Here is an 18,665-nt window from a genome sequence, read left to right on the forward strand (position 1 = left end):
AAAGACAATGCAATACCAAGCACTGCAGCAATCCTTAGTTCAAAGCATATCATGGCATGCAGAAAATGCATCTATAAAAGCCACCAGAAAAAGGTCCATCCAAACAGGTATTGCCACCTACAGCTGGCGAGCAGACATACAAGGTGCAGACCCTATATTCCTCATTGTTCTTTACTTAGAGCAGAGAGCTAAGTCAGTTCCGCCAACAGTAGGTATTTTATTTCATCAGATGAAATGAGAAGCTGAACTTGTCAGCATGACACAACAGCAACCACATTTTCTTTGCCAAAGCGCTCTCTTTTTACTCATGTGACTTGCCATTACTGAGGGTAAGTAATATTTTCAAGTTTCATAAACAGCCAAATTGAAGATTTGACTTTTTTAAAAGTCAATCTCCTAGAACTCAAGTTACGCAATTTTCAAATTGGTGGCAAGACTCTGAAGCAAGTTTAAAATCTGAAAAATGGAAAACAACACTGCCCCTAGGATGCAACAACAACAACAAAAAAAACCATAAAAATCTATGCTAAGCCACCATAAATCCTTTGTTGTGAAGTATCTTCTAAAAGTATCTTCTCCCTCTTTCATCAAACACAGAAGCAAAACTCACAGCAAATAAAAAAACCCATATAAACTCTAAAACAGCTTACAAAATAAAAATAAGTATGCAAAATAGTTACCGCATCAAAAATAATGTTTAATTGAAGCTTCCAGTTCTATTTTAATATGTTTATTCACTACTGCTTACTAACATCTTCAACAAGTATTTATCTGTAAGTCTCACTTGTACCTGATCAACCTTCCTACTACATACTTGCATACATGATGAAAATTCACCCAATCTCCTGACTGTACTAGTTACTACTATCAGAGATACTCAAAGGCTGTTCACAAGTTTCCAATTCTCACACTCAGCTTTAATCTTTCAGCCTCTCCACAGACTTAGTAACAAGTCAAAATGTACATCCTATACAGAAAACATTTCCTCCACTTTTTTTTTCCCCACTCTGTCCAGCTGTAAAGGGATCTTTTAATAAAAATGTCTCTTCAAAAAGAAAATCATGAGAGTGTCAGACAATGAAGAGTACTTCAAACCTCTATGTCAGTTTTATGTGTTTATCATCCCCTGCTCCTTTCTCTTTCACTTCAGTGTTGGATGAAATGCACAAACAGGTGAAAACAACTTGCATCAGACTAAAGAATGAAAGCAACTCTACAGGAAATGCTGTCAAGGACAGGGAGACAATTTTTAGTTATCTTTCATTCACAAAATCTGCTTTTGAGTAATGGTAAACAACAGTTCAGATTAAGTTATTTTTAAATTCACTTACAGCAGCCTTTATAAATGCTGTAAAATACACTGATTTCTTTAAGTTTTCATTTTACAGGTAATTTAAGAATTATACAAGTCTGTACAAAATCTTATTACAAGCATCCATAGCATACTAAAGCATTGTCTAGGAAGATGTAAAACTGATTTTGCAACACTAAGTATAAATACACAAAAGAATTCACTGCAATATAAATATGTACTTTTCCATACTTAAGTTTCAAAAGCATAAAAAATAGAAATCCTCTTCTACACTTCTAGAGATGAGATATTAAGCTCAAAAGACCATGTCTAAAATTGACAGGATTTAATAACTGAACTGAGTAAACCGAGGTAACTGCTGCAAATCCAAAAAACTATATGAGAATCATGCACTAGAACGAGTCCATACCATGATTCAAGCTAAGAAAAAAAAATACTTAACAACCACAAAACTGGCCTGCATTTTTGTAGCTTGAAATATTAGAAGAGATGATGAATCTACCAACATACAAACACCTATGGCATACCCAACAGGCTGAAGAAAGACTAGTCAGAAGAACTACGTGTGGGGTGGGGTTTTTTTGTTTTGATTTTTTGGTTTTGGTTGTTTGGTTTTTTTAATACAGAAACTATGATGGTATTATTTGTATCCTCTTTAATAACTAAAGTGTGCAAATTAATTTTCCATACAGTATTCTGCCAAGCAGTTCATTTTTAACATCTCTTATTTCAAGTCAGAGTGAAGATTTAAAAAAAAAAAAAAATCACGCATACTGGGGAAATAAAGGTTACATTTTCAAAGAAGATACACTCCAAACTGTCTATATTTAAAAGGCCATGCCCTGATAACAGGCATAGAAAGAGCTGCAAATGGTGTTCTAATAACTGAACAGGGCTAAAGACTTACAGATACTGGCATGTCTTTAAAGGCAATTATATACAGGTTTAACGAAAGCTGGGAGTTAATCTAAACAAGGTATTACATGGGTCAGATGTTTTTTCAAAGGCACACTAAATGGAATTTTACAGCTTCTTCACTGGCCCAATTATGTCATCGCTTAGTTCTTTCTCCTACCTTTTCCCTTGCCAGGTTTAGAATCTCTTGGGATGTATTGATATAAATCTTCAGTGATATATGTTTGTGTGCACATGACACAGAGAGAGAAATGGGGATTTTATACATACATATTTACAGTATACCTGCTTCTTAAATGTTTATGTACTTTTACAATACACTACCCTTTACCTCCTGTAAAAGAGGGAATAATCTAACAAACAGGCAAAAAACTCTCAAGAGAACTCTGGTTAGAGACATCCGATGGCCAGAGAAGTGAGGAGCCAAGCAGAATAACAGTGTTATCTTGCACTACCTTTAGTGAGAGATGAGGTCTAAGCTCCAGACCAAAAGAAGGTCCAGTCAATATGACAATATAAATAAAACCTTGCCCTGAGATCCCCTGGAAGCGGAAACAGAAGCAATCTCACTAAGTTTTTAGTGTTACAGACAGATACACAGGGAGAAGTGCTGCTGTAAATTATCTAATTGTACACAAAAGCGACCTGACCACTACTGCCATGCAAAAAACCACAATTATTTTTGGTCTCCATTTAAGAGAGTCATATCCTGCTCTGCGTAAAGAATCTAAATGGTTTTCCAACTGCAGCTAAACAAAAGTGTAGTCTACCTGGAGATGACAGATTGAACAAAGACGCAACGTGCATGGGAGAAGAAAGGATATGATCTTTGTCTAGCCAAATAACAGAGGAAGAAGGTATTTCTGGCTATTGTTACCCTGAGGGATTTAAACATTCTGGAAAAACTACCAATCATGACAAACAGCTAACATATGCTCTTAAAATCAGGGTACAGTCACATGCTAGATGTCATTTTCCAAAACACTGAGTATCACTGAGATACCTCTTACTTAGCTAAGATGCCCTGAAAGCTTACGGGGCTTTTTTCATTGGTTGGTTAAAAAAAAAAACAAACACAAAAAAAAAACCCACAAAAAACAAAACACCAAACACAAACCACCAAACACAAACAGGACCCATGAAGAGAAGGATTAGTGTCCTGGTTTAGAAAGATCGAAGGAAGGAAAACCAAAAAACATTTCTGAGAAAATTGACTGCTAGTAGCATAATGGTGACACCGTGGGCTTTAACACCTCAATCTGTCTTCTACCACCTTCACGTACTTACTGACTAAAAAAAATAATCAGAATGAAACAGTGTTGGAACTTGTCTTCTAGCACTCCTGGAAGACAAGCTGCTACTCATTATAGCTCTCTGGCATCTTAGAAAGATGTGATGAAAGCCACTAAGGCAGTCAACACCTCATGATCAACATAATCAGAGACTGCTGATAGAGTTAGTATTTTCAATATTAAGAAAAGACTCCAACCTCTCCCAGCAACCCTTTTTATTAATTTCTTTTTTTTAATAAAGTTTGGCCACTGATATTACTCCTCATTTAAGTTATGGCACCAAGAAGATATTTAAGTACTTCACCTCCCATTACTATGGCATTTTCCCCACCTTGTAAGCGTTTAGTGTTTTGTCTCTTCACCTGAGTCTCAGTGTTTCTCTTCTAGCATTCTTTTCTGTCCTCTCCCACGTTCTCAAGGCAGGTTATCTACCTTAAAGTTACTTCTCCCATTAACGTAGCTTATTCTTAGACAAGGGAGTTCTTCGGGAGAACCACCACAGTCTTCCTGTCCATTTGTAAAACACGTATCACAAGAGGTCCTCAATACAGTGAGGAATTTCCACACATAACTAGTATCAAACAATTACACATTAAAACTGCTGTTCAGATCACTTCAGCCTGCACATGCAAGGACCTTTCACAACTGACACAGATTCTCTGCACACAGTGTCAAAGGAATGAGACTATTCACATGCACATGCCGTTAAGATCAGTCAGTGGTCATTTATTTCAAAAGGTGAAGGTGGGAATACATGTGCAGTTTTCTTACTCTGAGTGCACAGAATCGGTGTACCAGATTCAAGGCTCACCACCCCTCCGCAGGCCTGAGCGGCTCTCACAATGGAGTAACGCTTTGAAGCAAAACCACCAAGACCAAAAGTGCCTCAAGTTCAATTTAAAGAGCCACAATGGTGTTGCTGAACCTCCCTTTTCCCACCATACTCATTTGCCTACAGCGTCTCTTGGCTGTCAAAAAGAGAAGGCTTCTACATACACCACAGGCTCGCAACTGGTTCAACCTGAGTAAAGTTAATACTTGAAAAAGAGAAGCTGAGGCAGGATGAAGTCTAGGCTTGTGAAAAAAAAAAATCTACCTAAGAATAAATATTAATTATTTCAGTATAATAAATAATCTAAACTACAATCACCACTAGCATACCCACATTCCACAGTATTCTTTTGTCTTCCTCTATACAATGGGAATATACACACTGTCACAGATTGTTAAACACAATTTACCCACACAGTAGTTTCAGAGCATAATCAATACAACCCACCCCCTCAAGAGAAAAACAAGTATTTTAATATAATACCTACATGTGCTGGGACCTGAGAAAAGAAATATTTCTAATTAGACAAACACATCACACCGCTTCATTTCATCGGATGGCTGTAACAAGACCTGCAAGTTAGTGCAAATCGAACTATCAGACAGTCTATCTTTTAATAAAGTTACAGGCAGTCTTACCTCTCATCCTCACCATCTACTCCGAGAGGCGTTGTCAATGGCAGCACCTTCAGCGGAAAGAGGGAGGCAGAAGATGGCATGTTGCTGCTACCACCATCTGAAACGGCTGATGCTCCAACACCACTCTCGCCACTGGCAGCTTGAGGTAAACCCACTAAGGAAGGTTCTGTAGGGCGTCTGCCATCTTCAGTTTGGCTTACAATTGACTGAGCTAGTGATTGTGCGGGGAACTGGGTAGAGCTTAGCGGTATCTGCTGTGGCACACTCTGTGCCACTGGCATACCTATACTTGTTGATATCAAGGGAGGCTGACTAACACTTTGAGCCAAATTCCCATTCTGCACAGCTGAAGCTTGTGCTATATTCTGTGGCTGTCCCAAACCTATAGAAGCAGAAGGTATGCCAGGAGGCACAGCTGAACCAGCTTGACTTGGTGCAGGAACAGTACTAGCTGAAGGTATAGGGCTAACCGCAGGCAGCTGCTGGCCAGTCATCCCTTGGACTACAGATTCCACTCCTTGTGCCTGCGGCTGTACAGGTAACAAGGTGTTTTGCTGAGCAATGACCATTTGCTGAGGAAGGCCTGAAGCGCTAGCCTGCAATCCCTGCTGCATTATTCCTGTCTGCACAGGCTGCACTACTTGTGAAGATGGAGGAGCAGCCGTTGACGGCATAACTGGAGGTGGAATTTGGTTTGCAGCAGATGGTGGTTGCACCACAGCAGCTACGCTTCCTTGCTGCCCAACATTCAGCATTTGACCACTGGTACCTACACCTGGTATCGCCGCTGGAGCATGTGCAACAGGCTGAGCCGGGGCAGCGGCTGGATGTGCTTGTACTGAAGGCTGCATGCTCTGTGCCTGGGCAACAGGAACCGGTTGCCCTGCTCCCACCCCTGTAGAACTAGGCTGCATGGCAGGGGCTGGAGTTTGAAGGATCTGCTGATGTTGAATGTAGTCTGGCATAGCCCCCGTAACGGAGTTTTGGTTCACCGGCTTAACGTGACCTGCGGCCATCTGCGTAGGAACTGTCTGTTGCTGCTGCTGTTGCTGTTGTCCATACTGCAACTGCTGCTGCTGTACAACTGGCAAAGTCTGCGCCGGCTGAGAATACGGTAGCTGCTGTTGAGCCATACTTTGAATGGCAGGTTGCTGGTGGCCCAGAGATGGGGATACACCTAGTATATTAACTGGGGCTGGCTGAACCCCAGTAACAGTGGTTAGACTGGCCTGTGCAGGAGGTTGGACCCCTGGCTTCTGCTGTGGATAGTTTACTTCTTGAGAATGCAGCTGGACTTGTGCAAGCTGTGATTGAGAAACACTCTGTGGTATACTAGATGCTGGAATTGCCGGAGGAGCAGCGCTGCTAAAATCCATCTGCTGCGGACCCACACCTTGAAACGCTTGCTGCTGTACCACAGTAGGTGCTCCCATTTCTCCACTTCCCACACTTTCTGTATAGTGACTCAGTGTGCTTACATTGCTGCTAACAGAACTCCCACTGGTGCTCTCCCTTTCAGAAGTCACTTCAAGCGGGTTTTGTTTTATCGTCTCTACTGCTTTGTTTACTGCTACTCCTTCTGAAACTGCAACAGTGTTTTCTTTATCATAGAATTCAGTGCATGTCCATCTACCTTTTTTGAAAGGTTCAGAACTAGAATCTAATTTTACAACCCTAAACCTTGACGTGCCAGATGCAGGCTGCTGCTGGCTTGATCCCACTGCCATTCCTGCAGCTGGATTAGTAACATTGTTAATGACACTAGAGGAAGCACTCGTACCATTGCCAACACCACTCAAGATATTCACATTAACATTGCTGCTAGTTCCAGACAAAGCATTTACGTTACCAGTACTCGTGATGTTGCTTAAATTTATAGTACCAAGCATGCTGCTTGCCATGCTAGAACTACCACCACCCATATTATTTAAGGTACTAGTTCCAGTAGCAGGACTTACACCTAAATTGCCAGGAGTACTTGTAGTGCGGATATTAGACACGACAGGTGCTGGGGAACCAGTGGATGATGCAGCAGAAACTGGTGCAGTTGATATAACATTGTCAGAGCTTCCAGTTGTTGATAGTTTCCTAAACGACGGACTGGGCGGTGGTCCTCCAGAAACTGGGGCACTGCCTACCCCAGGATGCGATGGATGATGGTGTCCATGATGGTGGTGGTGAAGATGGTGGTGGTGATGAACGTGATGGGGGTGAACACTTCCATTGATCACAACACTCTGCTGTGGGTGATGAGGCAGAGGAGCATGCTGCTGAGGAATATGAGGCTGGTTTGGAGAAACAGCCCCTGGAGTCTCTGCCTCTTGGAAGTTATTTAAAGTCTCTTCAGAGGAGCTCCTCTCAGGTTCTCCCAAGTCAGTGGCCCTGGATAAAGAAACATCCAAGATTTCTGAAGACGACAGGTCTTCAGTGTGGGACTCATCCAGGTCATCGTAGCTTTCTGTATCTTCAGCTATGCTGTTATTAGAGCTCATGCTAGCTGATATTTGAGCAGGGGTCACACTGGTAATTTGGAAGCCACTTTTCTTTTTCATTTGAGCTCCAGTCTGTGCAAGAGGCTGTGGCTGGAGCTGAGACTGCGAGAGGAGGTTCAGGCTTTGTGGAGGAGGGGGTGTCGGCTGTGGACCCGCTGATGAAGATGCTGCAGGAGATGGAGGCGGCGGCTGGACCAGCAAAGGTGGCTGATAATCCTCGGCAGAGAGGGCAGTGCTCCCAACGCCGGTACCTGGTGCAGTGGGAGCAGTAACGCAGCTGCTGCCGCTGCTACTGCTGCTGCCCCTTCTAGGAAACATTGCCGGGTGCGCCATCTTCCTAGCACTAATGTCTGCGGCTGAGTCAGGCTGGTGCATTGTATCGGGTGTATTTTAAGAGTGCAATCCCCCGGTATGGAGAGAGACAGACACACACACACACGGTTAGCTTTGCGCTCACGGCAGGGCAGAGAGACACCACGCACAACCCACCCCCCCCGCCCGCCCCGGCTCCCGCAGAGCACGGGCTGAGGCGCCTCGGCACCGCCGCTAACCACCCCCCTCCCCTCCTCCTCCTCCTCCTCCTCCTCCTCCCCTCCGAGACAGGGAGGGGGCGAGGACCGGTCCTCTGCCGCCTCTAGATTAGCGCCTCTGAATGTGACACTTTCAATCCTCCGCCATTCACTTTCTTTCTCCCTTCCCCCCCCCCTTTTTTTTTTTTTATTTCCACCACCACCCCCCTCCTCGGCCGCCCCCCCCCCCCCCCCCAACCACCACCACCTACCCCTCTCCCCAGGGGCGGTGGGCAACGGGCGGACGAAATGCCCGCGGTAGCCGGCCGGCCCCGGGGACGAGCCCCTTTCCTCCCCGCGGCTGAGCCGGGCGCCGCGGCTCGCCGGCAGCCGGCAGAACCGCCCTCCCCACGGCGGCCGCCGCCGCCGCCACCGCCGGGCCGCCGCCTGCTCGACGGCGGGGCGAGGGCAGCCGGCGGGCCCTCAGGGCAGCCCGGCGAGGCGGACGGCGCCCCTCGCCATCCCCGCTGTAGTAGTAGGAGGAGGAGAGCGCAGATACGTACAGGACTGGCACACGGCAGGGCGGCAGCGGCAGGCTGAGCCGGGCAGGCACATCCCCGTCAGTGGCAGCCATGGAGCTGAATCATTTTGGGTATTAAAGAGACGGAATAAGGAGGGAAGAAAAGCAGCAGCAGCCCGACAAGAGAGTCCATGAAAAGGAGGGAGGGAGGAAGGGGGAGCCAGCCAGGCAGCCTCTCTCTCCTCCCTCTGTGTCTGGCTGTCTCTGGAGGAGGCTCCGCTCCGCACGCTCTTCCTTCCCCCTCCGCCTCCTCCCCCTTTATAACAGGCGGCACCCGCTCTTCCTCCGCAGAACCGCGCACCGGGATCGAGCCCTCCTCCTCCCGCCTGCGCCCGTCCGCCCCGTCCTTTCTTCCCTCCGGGTTCTCTCCCGGCTTCCCTGCCGCCGCGGAGTCTCTCCCGGCCCCGTCTCCTCACGGAGCCGCGGGAGGAGGGCGCTGCGCGGGGCTGCAGGGGGGAGGGGAATAGCTCGCCAAAGGGGAGGGCAGGCGAGAGACAACGTAAGATGGCGGCCGCCGCGCACGCGCGCCCCGCTGGCAGACATAAAGCCCGTCTGGCCGAGGCTGACGGAAATAGGCTCGGCTTCGCCTGGCGGAAATTGCCGAGCGGGCGCCGAACCCGAGGGAAGGGGGGGGGGGGGGGGGGAGTTCTCCTCCGCGTTGGCGGCGTTGCTGGTTGGGGAGGGGGCGCAGGGCTGTGGCCATGGCTGCTTGTGTCGTGTGTGTCCCCCCCCCCAGGTGCCCCTCTCTGCCTCTTCTTCGGGCCCGCAGCATGACTGTGCCTCACATGACCCGCCGCCGCCTCCCTCCCCCTCTCCGTTGCAGATTTATTCAAGTTATTCATCACCTTCTTCCTCCCCCCCCCCCCCCCCGCCCCTCCTCGGTCCAGAATATTCCTGCCCATTCCTTCTCCCCTCGCACGGGGAAAACGGAGGCGCCTCGCTTGGGGGGGCCGCCTTCCCCTTTGTGCCCCCGGCGGCTAGTGTTCCCCCCCCCCCCCCCCACAGCCGCGGCGGGGGTCGCGGCGGGTGACTCTCCTCACGCCCCGAAATGGCCGCCCCCCCCCCCCCCCCCAGCCTCCTCTCCAGGCGCTGTTCCCCGCTCAGCCGGGCGGGCGGGAAGGCTGCCGGGGCGGGAGGTGCGAGCCCGGTGGCGGGGCGAGCACTGAGGCGGCGAAACGGTATCGGGGACGCGGGGCAGAGCGGGGCGGGGGGGGGGGGACACACCGCCGGTACCGAGGGGGGAACGACGCCCGGAGGCAGCCGGGTCAGGTGAGATGGTTCCTCGGCATTCGCAAGCGACATGGGTGGGTGGGTGCGTGGAGGAGCTTCTGGTGAGGGCTCGAGAGGAAGCGCGACGGAGCGCTGCTCCGAAAATGATGCCGTTCAGAGGTATTTTTTAAGTTACTGAACGGAATTGAGGTGAAATCCACCAGCCTTCCCTCGATGTTTCAGTGCCGGCGAAGAAAGACCGCGTGGCCCTTGTCGGAGCCAGGCGGCAAAGCTCGACAAGCTGCTCCAGCTCTCCCCGTCCCAAACAGAGCTTCTCCTCCTCGTGGAGCAACCACCGTCTGATCTCTGAAGATTTTCCTTCCAGGAAAACCTCCGGGAGATTTTCCTTCGCGTCCTTGCGGCTGTCGGCGTGCACAGAGCTGCCCAGCAGGTAGACGGGTATCTCATGGCCACACAAGCCTGACAGGTTGACACCATCACCACCTCTCCCACCGGCAGGACCCTCTCCAGGAACGCTTTCCGCAATAAATTGGGCGTCCTGCTTCCCTACGGAGAGGGGGACAGGTTCTCTCCCCCTTTTCTCCGCCAGCCCGGTGGTAGGGTGTGCGTGAGTGCCCAGAGAGCTGCTCGCCTTGCACGTCCTTGTCTCCAAACACGGGCATCCATGAGCGGGTGGAGGTGTCCCAAATTGCCGCTTTGAAATTGGTCTGGTTTGCATGGAATAATAAAACATTCGCAAGACTTGACTGGCTCAGGCTAATTCTGTCACCTGACTATGAAGACCGCTGGTTAGGACAGTCAGCAGGGCACAGGGGAAAAAACAGGGCTTGGTGTTTGCTGCAGTGAATATTTAAGCACATCATGAAGAGTAGTAGAGCTTGAACGGGAGGAAAGTTGTGAGAGTCCAAGGTATTATATCATATAGCTGAGTCATTAGAGAGTTCTTGTGGGAGATGTAAATGTTAGTTCCTTCAGGCAGAGAGGAGATTTGAGTCTCCCATGTTCGGCGTGTGGCGTTTAATCACTGAGGCACTAAAAAAGCTCCATTTTGTGAAAAGGATGAGGATTCAAGGTCACACACGCCGTGCGAGCTTTTGCTGCCTGTTCCTGAATTTCACCCTTCCATCTTGCTTCTCCCTGTTAACCTAGCTTATCTAGCTCTCACCTGGTGTGGGGACAGGGGTGGCTTTGAGGAAAATCCCACCTTTTGCAGCCTAATTCCTTTTATGTCTGGAATGCAGACACAAGAATTCAGCTCAGGTCTCCAGGTATCTGAAAGGTAGACTTGCAACCCTTGCTCCGTCCGTGGCTCTAGGACACTGCCTGTATACACGCACTATGAAATCATTGACATGTAAGTAAATAGGATTCTGCCTTTTCTGAGAGCAAGACAATATTATTTTCTAAAACTGATAATCTGGTGGAACAGCTTGGAGAGCATGCTACCCACACGTGAGCTCCCTGCAGGAAGGAGCCTCTGTGTAACCCTCACAGATTTCAGGAAAGATCACAAAGGTGCCCACAATATGTCTACATCTTGATGCAACGCTAAGGCCTTATATGTGTCTTTAGTGAGATACCCGCGTATGTAAACATTTTGGAGATGAGAGCCCGAGGTTGCAAGCCAACTTCGATTATAAATTCCTCTTCTGTTTATAACTTTCCCAGAACAATTTCCTTGAGGAATTAAGTCTTCTGTAAGTAGTTGTAGCTCAAAGATGATTTTTTGAACGTTTGAACAAAGTCCAACTACTTTTAAAGCGCATAGGCTATGAATACAGATGAATCTGTTTCTAACCTTAAAAATTTGTGCAAAAGTGACTCAAAAAGGATTGAGCTGTAAAGTTTGTATGCACCTAATAGACATCAACAAGCCTGAAAAAGAATTAAAACAGTAATATTGTCATTGGTTAGATGTTTGCTTTTACCCACGCTAACTAACTTCTATTAATTTTGAATAGTTCTTAAGTCTTTTGGGCTATAAATTTCTTTGTACAGCATGTGAAAGAGTTCTTTAAATTGGGTCCATATAGTTCTCTTCTTACACAAGAGAAACTGAAGAAAAAATGAAATTTAGATAACAGTGTTAACTTATCTGCACAATGTGGTCACTGGTCAGTTGACAGTCCAAATGTTGGTCTAGACAAGACAAAGCACATCTGAAGTGGCATGTTTGAAATTAATTTTTTTAATGCATTTCGTAAATATGAACATTTTCATGGTACACCTTTTTTTCTTTGCTTATCCATTTTCATCAGGTATATGCTTACACTTCTCTCTCATTTTTTGTACGCCTTAGTCTAAGCATGAAAATTGGCTTCTCAAAGATTTTAATTCCTTTTCATATCCATTAAGGTTTATGAAATTAAAATTAAACCATTGATAATTTAATTGTTATGAATTGTGTTATTTAGTTGTTCAAAGTGGGAAAAGAAATTTCATCATATACCTCATTTACAAAACACCAAATATTTCAAAATGCAGCCACAACACAATGGGCCACCTTCACGTATGAACAGTAAGTGAAATCACCCAATAGTTTTTTCCAAACAAGTCCACCTGCTGTTTTTTAATGAACTCTTATCAATCGACTAGCTGGAACCAGAGGTGCTTGTGTCATCACTGGATGGATCCAGCACCTTGTTCACCGTGGTCACTGCTCGTGACTACAGGGCAGACGGTCCTGCAATCCCGTCATGACCTCAGCTGGAGACTGAAGACTGCTGGAGGGTTGCCAGTACAGAGGAATCCCCTTGGATTGCATCTCCTATGTCCATGCTTCCTGAATGGCCACGCACAGGTGGGCTTGATGCAGCCCTTGCTGCCAGGTCGGGAGAGTGAGTGTCTGGAATAACTCTTATTTCAACCTTAAAATCTTATCATTCAGGTTAGTGCAAGAGAGCAAGGTCTTCACAGTGTAAATATTTAGAGATCTGTCTCCCATATATTTCTTCAGACAGGAAACAAGAAGCCTTGTTGCCACCACAGATTCTCCAAGGATACCGGAAGCAGCAGTATTTCAATATTTTCTTTCTTTGGCTGCCTTTACTATTTGACACAGTTGTATGCGTTCATCCTAGCATATGCAGTAGTTTCTGTCTTTGTACAGCATAATTATAAAGCCAACAAACAGGAGTACTATGGGTTTTTACTCAAGACGGTCAGAATCATGGCAAATCGGTTTGATGTGTGTTTTAAATCCTGTGTGACTGCTTCATAAATAATTTTTTGAAAACTTTAATGAAAAGAATTTTTTTATGATCTGAAGCTGCCATTGTTAGTTTAGACAGGAGGCTTTTCTGTGTTCGTTAATATTGCTGACTGTAGTCTCTAAGTTGATTTACAAAGATATATGCAATTTTTTTCTTCTTTCTTAGAGAAGCACTCATAAGAAAATTCTCACCTTTCAGCTCTGAAAAAGTTGTAATTCTGCTTCTGCATTTTCTTAGAAGGTTCAAGTCAAGTCTTGATCTTCCTTTCTTGTTTTGTTTTTAGTTGGCTGGTTAGTTGGTTGATTGGGTTTACTGACTGATTCCAAAACGCCTACTGAAACATTTTTCAGTCCTTATTTTAATTCTTATGAAATAATGTTGAACTTTTTGGAAAGGGAAGTTTTCTCGCAAGTTCTTATTAAATAAATGCTTGCAGAAATAGAGAATTCTAGCAATCTTTAAAAAAATCAGCTTCCCTTAGACTAGTCATGTCTACTCCAATGCCAATATACTCAAAACCGTATCTTTCTAGATAATCGGGAAGAGTTGTTTTAAAATGCTCATTATACCTGCACTTGGAGAATGTGGCCAAGTAGGTCGTCTTGGTTTTTTATGGCGATTTGTCCTGGTTTCGGCTGGGATGATAGAGTTAATTTTCTTTCTAGTAGCTGGTACAGTGTTATGTTTTGGATTTAGAATGAGAATAATGTTGATAACACACTGATGTTTTCAGTTGTTGCTGAGTAGTGTTTATACTTAAAAGTCAGGGATTTTTCAGCTTCTCATGCCCAGCCAGCAAGATTTTACAAAAGACTTCTGGGCTTCTAGAAGTTTTATCATCACTTTAACTTTCAACCGTATATAGACTATAGGTGTATAGGCTATGTGCCCTGTATTGCAGGAGCAAGGGTTAAAACCAGCCCATGGCTGATGCATTACCAGCTAAAAGTCCACCATGATTTTATCACTGTTATCATCGTGCTCTCCTTTACTTCTCCATTTTCACTTGCCTTTGCAGTCAACTGATGAAATTGCATCTTACAGAAACACCAAGTTCTGGAAAGTATTTCTGGGATACCTCAACCTATAACTGTAATGGATGCAGTTCCATTGTAGTCTGAGATCATTTATTTGTTTGTAGAGTATGGGTCTTAGATTGTTAACTGCTTGATATGTGATTAGTCAGCTAAGTGGTATATATAATTAAGCTGAAGATCAAATAAAATAGATTATCAAATCATTGAAAAATGGTTCAGTTGTTAAAGAGACCCTCCCTTTTTTACCTCTGGAAAATCTATGAGCAAAGTGCAAGTCAACCAGTTTTTTAGATTAGTTTTAGTTTCTATGAATTAATTGTAAACATTTGCACAGGACTATTTAATAGTGTTGGAAATGGGAGCTCTTGGTTTGTAGTTCTCAGTCGCAAGGATTGTGTGGAATTGTTTTCTTTTGACTGACCCTAACCCTGATAGAGGAAAGCACTTAGGAAAACGCTTTGTTTAAGAATGACGCTTTGTATCCCCTGACTACACTGGGAATTCTGTGATGTCTAAAAGTTCTGCAATTTATATGTGATTTTCTTGAATGATCAGGGGTGAGTGTGTCTGTTGTGATGAGGCACAAATCTTTAAAATCTCAGGCTAGGAATAAATAAATAGATTTTTTGGATTTTTTTTTTTTTTTCCCCTGAAGCACCAGGCTTGTTCAATGCAGAATTCTTTGGAAAAGCAGAATCTGTAGCTGGTTAGTATTTAGCACAGCCATGCAATTTTTGTCATTATATCATCACATAGTAACTGGAGGCAGATAGGCTGTCCTAGTTGTGAAGGGTACAGAGAAATCCTTCTTGAACTCATTTAGTTGTCTGAATCTTGTGTATCTAATTTTCATCTCCCTTTCGGCTGTGTCAACAGTATTTCTTCCCACCTAAAAGATATTCTGTGGAAGCAAATATTTGTTTGCACAAAACCAGAATTTTCTATTGGACAAATTGAGCAAACTTAAACTTTGGGGTTTATATGCATTAGTCGTAGTGGAACTGAACTCCTTACTGAAAGCAAGCACAGACTGGTCATGAGCACAGCAGAAGCAAACACAGTTTTTATGAGTAGTTACTTGGTATGTTTTTCCGTAACTCCAATAATAAAAATCACCTATACTACATTATTTCTCTGCTAAAGGACAAACAAACGTATTCACGGTAACAGTAAATATAATTCCTCCACTCCTGTGAGGTCCTTGGTTTGTTTCCCAACTTTATAATTTTTCAGGCATCTTCTCTTTGATTATCTCTGCATTTTAAGTTACTGTATGTGACACTTTTGCTTCTGTGCACATACACTGACAAGCCCTGAAAAGTCAAATTAAATGTCCTTGTGACAAAATTCAGTGGGAAACAGGTTTAGGATTTCCAACTCAGGCACCAGAAAAGATTGCCTTTATCAATTTCAGTAGAACAAAAGATGTGCAAAGTCCTAACAGTTCAAACACATAGTCAGAGGCTTAACTTCAGTCATGTGAATAGTCCCTTTGACTATTCACTTGTGGTCACTAAACCCCTAAAAACTTAACATTAAATGTGTAAATATTTGTAGGCTCAGAAGACAAAAAGATGAGGTGTGTGCTAAGGTGTGGTCTTACGGAGCTTTAGGATTACGTTGACCTTTAGCTGGTAACAGTGTTGAGTCCTTATCAACAAGAAGGTTACTCCATATGCTGCCAGACCAGGTATTCTCCAATATTTTTTGAAAGATGCTAACTTTTTGTCTACTAAGAGCTTTGTGTCTTAGCTTAAAAGCCAGCCCTGCAATATTTCACTGCTTTAGGATCAAGCCACTTTACATCATTTCCAGTTTTACTACCCATTAAGGCATTTTAACTGTTGTTAGTAAGAGACTAGAAAATTGCCTATTTTAAACAGCGCATCAAACGAAAAAGCATGTTTCTATTGGTTAGGAAGTGCTTTATTTCTGCTCAGTCTTAATACCTTTATTAGTAGTTCAGCTTGGAAGCACTGATGAGAGTTTAAAACCCCTTGGGGTTACTTGCCACATCTCACTGCCGAGTGAATTGTTAGATAATAAATGAGGAAAGGTAGAAATAGTGTCAAAACATGCCTCAGACTGTGCTGATCAACTAGCCCATCCTACTTGAATAAGGGGCAGTATGTCAGTGTGCCTGTCCCGTGAGACAAAATACAGCGACGCCGTAAGCGAGGGAATTGCTTCCCGCAGCTTAATGTCCCCTGTCCGGTATCACCCCAGTGACTCAGTTGTCTCTTTTAAACCATCTGTAAGAAGCAAGAGACAAATAATGGTCAACACGCATGCTAAATCTAGCTCAGAACCATCCAGAGCACTTGCTCTCGAGTTGACAGGTGTCTTCTCAGCAGCTAGCGAGGATGGTCAAAGGGGAATCCTGGGTGGGAGGACTTCTAACAACTCCCTGTTGGCATGGGCTGCGGGAGATGGTACTTTCTTCGTGCATAGAGAAAGAAGTTAATAGGATACAAATGAAATTCACAGACATGAAGGTGAGAGGTGGTGTGGAAAGCAGACAGGTCCAGGAAATAACATGCGGACTTAATATTTCCAGAAAAAGTACATTTGCTTAGTTCACACACTTAGTAAACACGAAATTAGATATGATTTTGGAATATAAAATGGATGCAAAGTAACATTTTTAATGTTTGGCGACATTCATAAAGATGCAGTTGCTGGTATACCCTAGGAATTGTAATAATTTAAGCACACTGTGGTACTAAAAGTGTATTGGAGAACTGGAAATAGTCCGGAGAAATGCAACAAAAGTGATGTTGGAAAAAACTGGAGTTTCAGCCATAATGTGTGTTAGTTTTGCAAGTGTCTGCAGGTCGAGGCATAAAATCACAAGATAATAATCTCAGACTCTTTAAGGGACGGGGGTGATATTTCAGACCCAGATTCAGCTCACCCCCAGTGAGGTACCTGAATTAGAAGTGTTGCTGTAAAATTTCTCGTAGAGAACAGGAACCTTCCCCTACAAGCTCGGCATCCTCTGGAGCTGCTCATTTTGCTCCACTGACTGCTAGGAGAGCCCAGGGTAATTAGGTGTCTAGAGTGTGTCTCTCAGTAGGGACCTAGAGTAAGGTGGGAGACATGTGAGCCAATGGCAAAAGAAAAAGAATATTTAGACTGAACACCAGAACAAACAATTTTGAAGATACATTGGACACTAACAGTGAAATACAGCCTGTGAGAAAGCGATAGCAAATCAATTACAGGGACACTCAAGTTTAGCCAGGATAAAATACTAAAGAGTTGCCTGTAGAGAGTAATCCTATGCTGATCAAGAGAGGGCTCATATAATCTGTAAGATTATTCCTACCATTAATATATAACAATACTCTTATCTGGCAAAGGACAATAATCTATAATTTAAGGCTCTTACCTGATACCAGGATTAAAGTGACAGGTGATTATCCAGTGCAGGAAAGAATGTGATTTTATTTCTCAACATTATGCTGGGGAATAAAATCACATTCTTTATATAGATAAATATATGTATGCATATAAACAATACACATATATGTAAATAATTATATATGTGGGTTTATATGTGAATATATACACTGTATTACTTATATAGATAAGTTTGTTGGGTTTTCTTTCCTAACTGAAGCTTGGTGGTGCTTTCAGTGTCTGCTAATTGACACTTCTGCATCCCCCTGCTGTCAGATACCATTAGCTGAGGGTGCTCTGAGCCAGGTTCAGCCTGGCCTGGGCAGCCGAGAGCTCCTTCACTTGTTTCTTGTCTTCATTCTCACAAAACTGGACAGCTCGCTACAGTCCACATAAACATGACCTCCCAAACCAAATGCTGGCACGTAGATGAAAACAGATTTGTGGGTTCAGCCCTGGCTTCATGTTGCAGACATTGCCTGCTCTTCTTTGCTATGGCATCCGCTGCATTTGGAGGTGGTGATGCTTCATGTTGATTTAAAAAGTGTTTAAGAAGACCAAATCTGTATTCTACAAATTTCTTCATTGTTCAGCTTCTATTGACTGTCCTAACGTCCATTTAACCTGTCATTTAAATTATATACCACGTTGCTCAGCACACTGAAACGCATTCGTTGCTGTGCTGATTCTGGTTTTTTTTCTTCATTTGTCTTCTATCCTACTTTTCACTTCTCCTTTTCTTTACCTCTTTCTCATTTCTGATGCTTAGATTATTTTCTTCTTCTGTGAAACTTCCCCTTAGCCTAGATCAGCTCTAGCACATCTTTGCATAGCTGCCACCACTTTCAAAATGCTGCTTTCAGACTTCCAGTTAGACTAGCTTCTTCTCGGGTAGGGTCACAGAGAGGTTATGCTGCTTCTCGGCTAATCCTCTGAGGCCTAGAAACAGGTTTTTCAAGCAGAATAAATAACTCTGCTGAGCCATTACGCTCGTTACAAAGTGTTAAATAGCTGATTTCAGTGTTTTTGTAGACAATGATGAGTGAATACTGCATTTTGTTCCTTTTTTTAGCCTGCTTTCCTAAGGAAACAAAGCTTACACAACTGTTCTGCCTGTCTGTCTGTCTGTCTGCTTGTCTGTCAGCCTCTCTTTAATAACTTTGAACCTGTTGGTTGGTTTCAGACTGGGATAGAGATCGCGAAGGTACGCCGGC

At 44.3% G+C, this 18,665-nt stretch overlaps 1 protein-coding gene across 2 annotated transcripts in view; it reads right to left on the reverse strand.

The window, feature by feature from the left end:
- TSC22D1 (TSC22 domain family member 1) overlaps nt 1-9,015 on the reverse strand; it is a 94,388-nt gene extending 85,373 nt beyond the window's left edge. The window contains exons 1-2 of one of the 2 annotated variants that reach the window (XM_030036317.2): nt 8,554-9,015; nt 4,990-7,847 (exon numbers count right to left, since the gene is read on the reverse strand). In XM_030036317.2, coding sequence (XP_029892177.1) covers nt 4,990-7,814 — 2,825 coding nt within the window. In that variant the 5' untranslated portion in view covers nt 7,815-7,847; nt 8,554-9,015. Of the gene's footprint in view, nt 1-4,989; nt 7,857-8,553 lie in introns of those variants that run through there. The other variant, XM_030036315.2, reaches the window with a different exon arrangement.
- Between the last annotated feature and the right edge of the window lie 9,650 nt (nt 9,016-18,665).

Source organism: Aquila chrysaetos, chromosome 14 (assembly GCF_900496995.4).
Source record: "Aquila chrysaetos chrysaetos chromosome 14, bAquChr1.4, whole genome shotgun sequence".
Lineage (NCBI taxonomy): Eukaryota > Metazoa > Chordata > Aves > Accipitriformes > Accipitridae > Aquila > Aquila chrysaetos.